Here is a 12944-nt window from a genome sequence, read left to right as displayed (position 1 = left end):
GCATTCCAGTATAACAATTCACTTAATTATGTTGAATTGTGAAAGCATTTTAGATGGATATGTATTGCACAACACATCATATTCCTTATGCCATATGCTGATTATTTTTTGTTTTTTTGTCTTTTGCATATTGCAGAACATGTTATTGCTAAAAACCTAATAGAACAAATGTTAAGCAGTGTGCCACAGAAACGACCTTCAGCCAAAGAAGTCCTGAAACACCCTTTCTTCTGGAGTCAAGAGAAGCAGTTGCAGTTCTTCCAGGTAACTTCATCCTTTTTGGTCTCAGTGGTATAACACACACACACACTACATCCAAAAGTACAGTCAGATCATTCTCTTCAGTGCACTATTAACTGTATTCCCCATAGTTTTAATGCAGCAGCTGTGAAACACAAGACCGTTACTTTGGTCTCCAACTATTATTCAGCAGCTAATTGTGCTAGGCATAAGTATACGGCAGCCATTATACGAAACTAGTTCACTGAGTACACATAACAGTTCAGTAAATGTGGGAATGTGAATTTCACAAAAAAGTGTTTCATGAAGTGGGACCAATTCCCTTGCACCCCCAAACTTCATTTCTTATTCTCTCTCTCTCCAAAGTTGTGGCAACTTGGAGAAAAAAATGCCACTTAAAACAAAAAATTATGTTGTGCTCTTTCTCCAACATGCTGCAGTCTGAGTACACTTTGTGTAACATTCTGGGTCGCATACTGAGTAATGAGCAATGAAATGCAAGCAACAGTGCATCAAGGAAACTTGCTCAAGCAACTTAAAAACAGGAAACCAGGTTTTGAGCACTGAAGAGAACACACATTTAGGAACATAGGAAAATACTTAGCAAGCAATCACAGCGACCATAGAGAGGTCTAGCCATACACAATTTTAAGCAGACAAAGTTAACAGTTGTTGTCATCTTTTACTTAATAGTCCCACTTCAGTAATCAAGCAGGGTCTTACATGATGACCCTAATGTAAATGTATGTCTCCGCATCCAGTTATCAAGACTAGCTGTAAAGGCAGACAAAGTAGTGCTTTGTTTGACCTGTGGTAGTGTCTTATTCCATGGGTTGTAATACATTGAGTTAAACTATCCTGACAGCATGTATTGTTTATGTTCTTTGGTTTAAATTTAAGTCCAATGTGTGGGTGTTTGTAGACCCACTGGTTTTGCAAAGAAATAGGAGTTCAAATAGAATTGGGTCTTTCATCGCTCGAAAAGTGAAACACAGGCCATCTTGGAGCATTTGGTAGGCTACTGAGTGTATGGAGAATTATGCTGTTCCATCGGGATAGTTAAATGATTTAAAGCCTTTAAATTTTGTGGTTAAAAACCATTGGGGCCTTTCCAGTTGAGTGCAATGATTAGATTTGTACATACCACCAAGGGCATTGTAGTCAGTGATGAGTCTGAGAAGAGTACAGTGGTAAGATGACTTCTCTGAATCTTGAAGATATTCCCTTGGAAATTAACAGGGCCAGATAGAAGGATTTCCTGACTGTCATGGGAACATGATTATTGAATGAGAGAGAGAGAGAGAGAGAGAGAGAGAGAGAGAGAGAGAGAGAGAGAGAGAGAGAGAGAGAGAGGTCCACATAAGTACCCAGGTTTCTTATGACCATATCTTCCTGAAGAGGGGTACCACTTATATCAGGATGGAGCAGCTTTTTGGCTGAGCAATACTATGTTGCTCTTTTTTGCATTTAGCTTGAGGCCATACTTCTCAATGTCTTAGCACAAGAAGTCTGGCAAAGATAAAAATAGTAGGGGTACAAAGGCATAAAAATCAGAGACAGATTTTAAACGTTATTCATATGAACTTAGAAAGTCACTATAGTAATAGATTTTGTAGTAGTGTACATTTTCTGAAGGATTTAAAGTCTGCAATTCAAATGTTTTTCATTGTTTGGTGACTTCAGTCCTTAATGATTTGCCAGAAAACCACAATTTTTCTGAAGAATAGGCCAACAGTGTGAGGCAAAAATCTGGTCATTCTGCCAAATGTTGGACAGTTGAGAGGGATGCTTGAGACCATTTTCAGTATACCAGGTGTGTGCATGTTCCAGCTCTTTTTTGAGCAGCTTAGTATTAGTGGATAAGTGTCCAGCTTGCAGTCATCAGCAAACTTCATCAACCACACTTCAGGGACATTGGGTTAGATATCTGCAAAATAAATACCAAACAGGAGAGTTCCCAGCACTAATCCCTGTGGTACCCCACTAGTTGCAGTACTACATTCAGTGAAGGTACGAGCAACATAACAACTTGGAATCTGTTGGATAGCCAGTTTGTAATCTAGCAGGCAACACAGAGGTTTACATTACGTTTGTCTAACTTTTCAATAATACCAGCTTGGGGAATAGTATCAGAAGCTTTGGCCAGGTTTAGATAAGCAGTGTGCACAAAGTGAACTCTGTTGACAGTCTCTGTAACATTTCAAAGAAGCTTAGTAGATTCAGGAGGCAGGACCTACCCTTCACAAAACCAGATCAAGTGGGATCTCAATCAGTTAAGTTGCCTATGTCTGCATAAATAAGTTCTGATATGCTATGTTCCAGGGCTTTGCATATAAGGCTGGTGAAGCTGATGGGCCTATAATTACCTGGGTCTGTAGAAGGACCACCCTGTAGAGCTGACTGTACTCATCATTCATAGACTTTGTTCCATAATTTTCGTGATATATTAACCATCAGCCAACCAAACTGCAAACATTTAAATTGCATCACTTGAAGGATTACCTAATACATAAAAAAAAAAAAAAATCAGTGATAATGAATGTGGCAAATGCATTTTACAAAATAATAGATGTCATGCTTTATTACAAAAGCATACACATTGCTATACTTTTCTTTGAATTTCAAAAGCCAGATAACGTACACAGGACTGTCAGCATCATGGAAATGCCAGGCCACATTAAGCCATCACTAATGCAGTTGTAGAGATATTTGTCTGGATATTATCTTGACATTTCTGTTTTTATTTCTGAACCTGCATGGCATCATGTGAAAAATACACAGTGTGATGGGTAAAACTGCCACTTACATTCTCTTTGTACAGTTTTGGACACTGGATATTCATTGTTTTTTAAACTATTATGAAGCCGTGGTGGTACAGCGGCTGCATTATTGCCTCGCAGCAAGAGGTTCTCCCATTCGATTCTCAGCTAGTGTGCAGGGAGTTCCTTCTGTGTGGAGTCTGCATGTCCTCCCCGCGGTAGCATGGCCTCCGCAAGACATGCATGAATAGGCGTGCCTTCGCTGAAGGTTGGGCGTCGGGCTGGCAACTCGGCACCATAAAAATCTGCTGCCAATCATTAGCGGACTGGAGTTCCGCTGTGGCGACCCCTTACCGGGAAAAGCCGAAAAGACAAACATTGGGAAATATTTTCTATATTTTTGTTATGGTATGATGTAAAGTGTCATGCCATGATGGATAAAGTTGCTACTGATAATTTTTATATATATAAATATATATATATATATATATATATATATATATATATATATATATATATAGTGTAGTATTTTGAGTTATTGAATGTGTTTTTTGTTAGAAAAAATAATTTAAGTGGGTTTAACTTACTCTAGACAGTAAATAATTTCCCAATGATTTCATTAATGCCACCAAGTAGATATTGTTTAGAGAATGACTTTGCTATCTGAACATTTTTTTCAGCTTGTATGGTCCAGGAGGTATTGGCATTTTTTATTTATTTCAGTTAGTTATATTGTTCACTGGTATGTCAGAATGATCAAGACTTAGCCAGGGGAGATGTGATTAGAGGTACTTTCTCTAACAAGAAAAAATATCAGCATTACATAGATAAAAAATAAAGGTACGATGTAAGAATATAAAGCAGTGTGATATACGTAAAACATGGGGGTGTCTTCAGAAACTTTTAGCATTTCTGTGAAACACTAAGCACCACATTCCACTGCATGTTTATTTTCACTAGTTACATGAAATGTGGCTAGCTCTACATCTTAAATACATGTGTTTGCCCCAAGCAGTTACATGAAATGTGGCTAGCTCTACATCTTAAATACATGTGTTTGCCCCAAGCAGTTACATGAAATGTGGCTAGCTCTACATCTTAAATACATGTGTTTGCCCCAGGCAGTTACATGAAATGTGGCTAGCTCTACATCTGAAATACATGTGTTTGCCCCAAGCAGTTACATGAAATTTGGCTAGCTCTAGATCTTAAATACATGTGTTTGCCCCAAGCAGTTACATGAAATGTGGCTAGCTCTAGATCTTAAATACATGTGTTTGCCCCAAGCAGTTACATGAAATGTGGCTAGCTCTAGATCTTAAATACATGTGTTTGCCCCAAGCAGTTACATGAAATGTGGCTAGCTCTAGATCTTAAATACATGTGTTTGCCCCAAGCAGTTACATGAAATGTGGCTAGAGCTACGTCTTAAATACATGTGTTTGCTTCAAGCATGTTTTTTTGAGATGCAGACTGAGACACATTCCATTCATTTTGTCAAAATAAAACACATCAGCTCAAAGCATTTCTGAATGTAATAAAAGTCCAGAACCGAAAATAAAGTATTCAGTACACTGGGAATGAAACAATGAAAAGAGCAAAAATGGTGACAAGTAACATTCAGTTCAGAAATATTTTAATTGTGCAAAGAAATTACATTAAGTTATGAATCGGGACTTTGTCACGTTATAAAAACGGGACTGATGAGAAACCATGTAGGGATTAACTTCTTTATTAGGTGGAGTTGTACTTTGATTTTGCCTACAAAGGCTCAGGAGGAACATTATATAGGAGGGGGGGTACAACTCTTCTGCACCTGCTGAGGGAGGAAGCTACTAATATCACTGTTTTTATAGGGGTAAACACAGGCTGTGGTGCAATTTTCCAATAAAATGTCTGTATTCGTGGTAGTAACACACAGGTATTGTAAATTTGCAAACCTATGTAAAACAATGTGTTTTTTGTTTTGACCCTTCAATGACTGTGGATAATGACTCCCACTACTGTCAGCTAATTGGCCCATTTATTGCAGTGACACAGGATGCTGGCATTGCCAAGCTGGGCAAGAACCCTACAATGCATTCATTCATGAAGAGGAATTCCAAGCAGCGCTGCTGTTCCCCAGAGAGAGTCTTGTGGTAATGAGCAGGTCATCCTGCTAATCTTAAGAGTCAGCCTACCCTTTCATGTTTGGGAGCACTCTTTCACCCTTGGCAGCTCTTCTGAGCCTACTGTTGCTGTCCCCTAAGGGAAACATGCTACATAAAATTAAACTGTTTAAATAGAGTTATTATTAAAACATGATACTTGCTGATAAAAATAATGAAAACAAACCTTTATATGTTAAAAATCCAGCAAAATCATGAACCACTGCACTGAACAACAATTCTCCACAATCTAAGTCCTTGGCCCACCTAAGCAATGCATGACATTCTTTCAAAAATATGTACAGTGTTTAATACACCCACAATGAAAATGAAACATTGTACTGGACCACCCCATTGCTGACCATTGTTCAGATGTTTGAGCCAGTAAACCAGCTTGAAAAGCTTCACTTTTATGTAATGTTTTCCGTAGATCAATGCTCTGGAATTTGCTGAAAGGTGAGAAAACCTTGCTATCACCACACATTCCACTACCCACTCCAGCAAATCTACTCAGGATGAAAATCAGTCCAAATAACTGGGAAAGCCAAAACAGGTACTGCAAGGTTCCTGACAGGCACAGAGACAGGCACAAGCAAAAGCAGAAAAACAAAATGGTAATTGTCTGGCAGTATTGAAGTTTTTAACTTCTGTTGTTTTAGTAAAGTCCAGCCAACTCATTCAAGGAATGCCTCTGTAAATATTGACATGATGTCAGCCCCAGTAAGCTAAAGTAGTAAAATACTTCAACAGCAGTAAAGAAAGTTTTTACAAACACCAAGATCACACAATTGGGACCCCTCAGGAATAGACTAAAACATTTCTTGCAGCATCCACAGCAATCCATAACTAACATATTAATAGCAATTCAGCAGCAGTTCAGTATCTTAAACCCAAATCCACATTCTAAAATAAGTGAGCACCATGAATACTAAAATGAATAAATGAAACCAATACAGCATCTGTAGGCAGTCAGCTGCATCCATCTTCAGACATGCGCAGCTGCACAACCATCTTCGGACATGCGCAGCTGCACCTTTTCAGCAAGCACCATGGGTTATCTCTAGGCCTGTGGCATATTAAAGCACAGTTTGTCTTCAGCTAGCATATAAAATTCATTGATTTATTTTAGGGAAAATTGAACAAGTGATGCAGTTGGTTCAGATAATGAGATAAGCTGCTGGTAAATCTACTTAATCCCATAATACTAGTTGCTTTCAGATGAGTAAGTATCTAGACATTTCAAAGTTATACACCAATCTGGCTTATCACTGTCTGCCTCTCTGCCCAAGCACCATCCCTGTCTGTTTCCCCTGTATCCCTGGCCCTACTCAAGTTATAGTGGGAGGATCCAGTACAGCTGTACCCAGGTATATACACTTCACTTTCACAGAATACTGTGACACAATGATCAGCATTTAGTTAGTCTTAACAAGTCTTTGTACATGTAATGGTAGCTAGCCTCTCAAAGCTGTACTCACACCACCAAAAAGTGCTCTTCTTTCTGACAGGATGCAAACTGCATTTAAGAAAAACATAACCAAGCAGAAGCAGGCCAGGTTGTAGGAAAGAAGATTTTGCTTAAATCATGAATATATGTATGTAGACAGATGCTTTCTGTGCTGTGACTTAAAACCCCACCATTATTTTTCAACAGCTTTGCACTCAAGTAGGGTGCAGTTATAAAATTTGTATAGTATGCTGGAGCAGATAATTATTTAGAATGAAATGGATTCTGAAACGTCAAATGCAAATCTGTGTTTACTGACCATCTGCCAGAAAAGAAGCCAATGAGAAGAAAGCCCAGTAGTTCTTTAGCTTTGTTACCCGGTTTAGTGCCGAACCCATTCACAAAATACACGCGCTCTTTTGGGCAAGTGCGCACACACACACACACACACACACACACACACCTCATACAGGGCAACTCCCCGCAGTCATTAAATAACATTTTTTGGCACAGAATTCCCACAGGATTTACAAGATGGCTGCACACTTATTAACAGGTTGATTAGAACTCTTCTGGTATGAAAACTGCAGTTGTGAAAAAAGCCAGTAAAAGATATCAAATTGGATGTAATTCAGTCATTTGCTACAAAGTACATTGCTTGGATACCAACAAAGAAAAAATTTGGAGGAAGTAACAGAAAATAAACAAGAAAGGGAAAAGAAAAAACTCCAGCTGGCAAGAATCTTACAATTGTTCAGCAAAAAGCAGTTCAGGTTTTAGCTTTGGTATAGGAGATAGCTTCCAATAATTTAGAGGAAAAAATTAATCAAATGTACTCATACCTGTTTAGAATAAGTGAAACACTGAAGGAATATATGCATGCAAATAAAAGTCATGAAAATATGAGAAGCATGAAGTAACTATTCAGATGAGCTGATAAAACTGCAAAAATCAGAAGTTAAAATGAAGAAAAGGTTTTCTGAGCATGAGGCTTCTCAAGAACATTTGTTTCAAAAAATGGTATAGTTACAAGACTGAACATGCAAAGAAGCCTGGGATTTTCTGCTGTACCAGAGAAACTGGAAGGAACAGACCCTATTAATATTTTATGAAAGTACAAATAAGCAACTGGACTGGTGTTCTACAGCCAGATTATTTTGAAAGAATGCATTTTGTGTGTGTGTGTGTGTGTGTGTGTGTGTGTGTGTGTGTGTGTGTGTGTGTGTGTGTGTGTGTGTGTGTGTGTGTGTGTGTGTGTGTGTGTGTGTGTGTGTGTGTGTGTGTGTGTTCCAAACCAAGCCACAAAAAAAGCTAATACCTATATTAGTTAAGATGCAATCATACCATCAGAAAGAGCTGATCCTTACAAAATGATGGCAAAAATATTAAAACTGGAGAAAATAGAGTGTTTGCAGAACATGATTAGTCACTGAACTCCAAGCAGGAGAGAAACAAGTTTATCCCAGCAATCAAGGAATATTTAGAGGCAGGTATGAGGTTCAATCTGCGGTATCCAGCTGTCTTCAAAATATTTTTCTTAGAGGATCAAAGACATTTTTGGATGCAAAACAGGTTAAAAAGGAAATAAAGTGTTTATCCAACAAAGAGTGAGACTGCAAGCAGAAGGGGACTCAGTTTCTCATTCTTCTGATGGTACCAAAGCCCACAGAGAGAGACTTTGCCAGTGAAAACTTTTCTATTATTCCAAAGGAAAATCCTTTAGAGACATAAAAAGCAAAGGAACTGACTAGAAGAATCAGGAGTACTTTGGAGATCAGTACTGGGAGATGAAGATAATTGGGAAGAAGACCAGCAGTGAAATTAGTGAATAAATGGAGACTATAAAGCATCAATCTCATTACAGAAAGGACAAGAAACATGAAGTATAGTTTTGCAAGAAGGGGTTGAGAAAGCTTTAAATTTTGTTGACTGTGTTAAACTGGTGAGTGAACTATAAGGCATATATCCCACTTATTTAGTAGTAATTAGAAGGACACTGAATGGAACTGTAAGTAAAACAAAGTTTTTATTCTTAATGTCTGTACAAAAGATGTGTTATATAAGATGGATGTTGTATTGCAAAGTAGTTTGGAATAGGGAGCAGTCAGGAGTATTTTAAATGTGAGGTGTGTGGGGAATTATCAGTGACTGCTATATGTGCTAAATGTATTAAAGCAATAAAGTATTTTTTCTTAGTTTTAGTGTATCCAGCCATTACACTGTAACAAGATAAGAAAGGTTGGGAAATGCAAGTTGAAGTTAATATATTGTAATTTTGGGCTGCTGGAGTGTGGGATATAAAAGTATATTGATCCCATTATATGTAGAATTAAGATAATATAATATCATCGATACACATTATATATAGACTTAAGATAATATTCTCTCCTGTTTCCACAGGGGTAGATGTCTAGATTAATGTCCTTAAGCCACAGACATTTTTTTTAGCAAATAGGTTTGAATAAGAAGACAAAATGGTGAAATAAATGGAATATGGTAGTTTTCTTGTATTTTTGATTAGCAAATGCTCTTAGTGGTAAACAATAAGTCTACAGGTGCAGGCAGTTAAGTGAGAAGCTGGACAGTGTGTTCTGAATGTAATTTACAAATATCCCTTTATGCATCTGAAAGGCTGCTACCTGTTTTTTTTGTTTTCTGATTATCAACTGTTTTTACTTGGAGAATAAGTATCTGCAAGTGCAAGCAATTAATTTTGAGACTTCTGAAGGCTCTCTGCTGGGAGAAATATACAACTAATTAACATTTAAAGGTAAACTGGCAAGCAGTTCAGTGGAAAGTTAGAGATATTTGAAACTGTCGGAGGTGAAAACGTTATATAAGACATCTCCCCAGAAGCCTTAATACTTTAATGCATTTAATATTACAAGTGCACACTTTGGTTTATTTATTAAAAGGTAGCCAGTACAGTTTTTTGGGGATAAAAGTTAATGCTTACTAAAAGCATGCAAGCATTTTTTTTTTAAATCTGAGAGGGGAATAGAGATAACAAAAGAAGTGGGACCACAGACTATAACATGCTCTTTAGCATGAGTAACCTAAATTTTGGAATAGGTAATTCCTTTGAGTACAGCCGTCAATGTGGGGCAGCTGTTAAAAGATGGGTGAGTTCTGAAAATCTATTCTCTTTTTACTGTTTTCATTGAAGCAAAAATTCTTAAAAGTGTGACCTAGGTTTACATGTACATGAGAAAAAACAACTGCATAAGAGATTGCCTGTCAAACATTAGTATCAATATGAAAGCTAAATGTTAGAACTACACATTCAAAAGAACAATTATTGTACAAAGAAATACACATTCAAAATAACGGTTATTGTATAATAGATAGAAGTAACAGCTTTATTTCATATTGACTACTCGGTCAGTATCACAAAATTTAAATGGCTTTACAGATGTATGCAAAAAATAGAGTATTGCACTATATTAATAAATGTAGGGTGCAGATAAGAATGTTGCAGGACAGCAATTTGGATATAACAAACAAATTTGCCAAAGAAAGGATTTCAGGGTGGACTTTCAGCAGAATATCAGGGAAAAACAAAATAATAATGCTGTTTGCTAGAGGGGTTCCAGTAGTTATAGAAGAGGGAAAAAGACAATAATGGCAGATTTATAGCAGTAAGGAGTTATTAGCAGGGGAGGAAGATTATGCTGGCATGTATTTTATTCTCCCTAAAATTGCCGTTATGGAGTTATTTTGGAAGAAATAGTCACCTTTCAGCAGGAATATTATTTATAGGTAGGGATTTGCAGTAGAGAAGATGTATCAGGAGGACCTAGAAATGAAAATATAACAAAATAGGGTAGATTTCTGATGAGAATGTTTGGTATGTAATATGTAAATTCAGTAGTAGAATCTCAGACAGAATTTACGTAGTAGCTCTCAAGATACAATAACTGGACTAAACTGGAGTGAAATTATATTTCACATGAGCATGTCTGTTTCATTGAAATCTTTGACACATCCAGTAGTGATTTCACATCATGCATCAATAAGAACTTAGATTAAGATGCAGAATGATGAAGTGAAAATGAGACACTGACACTTTCCTTCTTAGCTGTTAAAAAGAGAGGATTTTAAGGAATGGGTATTGGAAAAGATCTGAGAATTATTACAGAGACTATACATTTCTTCAGAAGAGATAGCTAGTGAGTGGGATAAAATGAACATGGAGTTTTAAAACAGGGTTGAAATACAAGAGAAACAGATATGAGGAAGTTGTAATAGCAGAAATTATTTTTTTGAGCTGGGACACGGTTTATGAATTGGCCTGACATAGTAAAGCCTTGCTAAGTTTAATGCTGTTACCTGCCAAAAAGCAATTAGAAATTAGAATATAAACTAATTTTAATTAAAGTATTAAATATCATTAAAGAGAAGACCAACAGAAGTATTACATATCGTTAAAGAGATGCAAGAATTGGAAGTGAGGTCTTTAGAAAAGGGAAAGCGCAAATTACATAATAATAAGTGTAATTTGTGGGAATGCAAAATAATGTTTCAGAGGAGGAGTGAGGTTTAATAGAAGGTGGGACTTCAGCAATTTATGTAATGTTGGAGTGAATGGCTGTTGCTATAAAGAATAAACATATATACAATGTATAATGCATGAAAAAATTTTATTTCTTTTCTACTTTTTTAATTTCTCCAAGTCTTTTGGGTTTATAATACCATGATGGGAATGGACCCTATTTCTAAGTCAAAGTATGATTAAAGTTCATAAAATTAGTACACGAACCACAAACTACAAAAATAAATCCAGGAGCACAAAGTCAATCAAGCGGACAACCGGATAAAATAAAATAAATAAGAATTTATTGGTGAGCGCTTTCGGCTGCGAACTCCAGCCTTCATCAGACAATTTTTAAAACTCAAAATACATTCCTTTTATAGCAGCCACATAATCAAAAATTAACCAATTCAATTTAATTAATTAATTAGATACTAATAAAAAACTGCCAAAATACTGCTGAATTGCAGCTTGCACCTATCAAAATACACTAGTATGACATTTCATTTGGCAGTACTAAAATATATATACTTGAAAGTAATAAAATATATATATACTTGATGTTTTCATTGCACATACCTCTAATAATATATATATGTATAAATGAAGATATATAACATATATAAATATGTGCACCTAATATGTATGTGAATAAATATATAAAACCAACTGTTTTATACAACCAACTATTTTATACAGACAACCATCATCTATTAACGGCTTTTAACCTTAAAATACTAGTGATAGAAATAGAATCATTTAGACCTGGGAACTGGGTGGCATTTAAATATACCTGCCACCAATATTTGATTCTAATGTAATTCTCCAAGGCCCTGTTTTGGGAGATGGAACTACTTGTTCCAATACTATAAATTGAAACTTATGTGAAGGGTATTGTGCTATATGCCTATACAGAGCATTATTTGATGATTGTCCATTAATATTGTAAATATGTTCATGTATATGTTGTTTTAATTTACGTTCAGTTTTTCCTATATAATAGGCTGAACATTGTAGACATATTGCAGCATACACCACCCCAGAAGTATTACAATTATATTTTCCTTTCATTTTTATCAGGGTGCCATTAATGAATGTTTGTTCAATTTCCAAAATATAAGAACAATAATTGCACATATTACATTTTCTCATTGCACCCTTAATGATGGTTGCTGTATTAGAACAAGTGTTACACCAATCCTTAAGATTTTTATTTCTTTTATAAATAATACATGGTTGTACACCTAAAAGATTAACCAATTGCATGTCTCTCAATAAAAATCCAATTTTTCATCACCAAATTTTTAATATACTCTGAATCCTGTGTGAAAGTAGTAATGAATGCTATATTGCTTTTACTATTTTGACCTGTATTAACCAAACTGGAATCAAAATCATTTTGCTCCACAAGTGACAATTGTTGCTCTACATCTTGTTGCTCTAATTGTTGTATATTAGAACAGTTAGAATTTCCTAACAATGGCTTATAGAACCAATTTTTTCTCTTATTTAAAACTTCAGCAAATATAGCATCAACAAATAGTTTGGGATATTCCCTGTTTAAAAACATATTTGTAATAAAATAACATTCTTCAACAAATTCATCAAATTGCGTAACCATACGCGCTGCTCGAACCAGCTGCCCTTTTATGACTGCCTTTTTAATATGCTGGGGATGATTACTACAAAAATGCAAAAATTTATTAGAATAATTTTTTTTTTACGAAAAATATTAGCTTTGAAATGATTATGCATTACATCTTTCGATAAAAAAATATCTAAATATGAGATATTATCTATTCCTATCTCGTTGGTGAAAA

The 12944-nt window shown here is 35.9% G+C and overlaps 1 protein-coding gene across 1 annotated transcript in view; it reads left to right on the top strand.

Moving 5' to 3' along the window:
* The window catches only part of ERN2 (endoplasmic reticulum to nucleus signaling 2), an 886535-nt gene that overhangs the window by 770702 nt on the left and 102889 nt on the right, over positions 1–12944 (top strand). The window contains exon 19 of the mRNA XM_044089233.1: positions 137–264. Within this exon, the coding sequence (XP_043945168.1) occupies positions 137–264 (128 nt within the window). The remainder of the gene's footprint in view (positions 1–136; positions 265–12944) is intronic.

The sequence above is a fragment of the Protopterus annectens genome, chromosome 12.part0 (genome assembly GCF_019279795.1).
Source record: "Protopterus annectens isolate FY-2018-M chromosome 12.part0, PAN1.0, whole genome shotgun sequence".
NCBI lineage: Eukaryota > Metazoa > Chordata > Ceratodontiformes > Protopteridae > Protopterus > Protopterus annectens.
The sequence above is the reverse complement of the archived record's forward strand: the minus strand, read 5'-3'. Positions and strand labels throughout refer to the sequence as shown.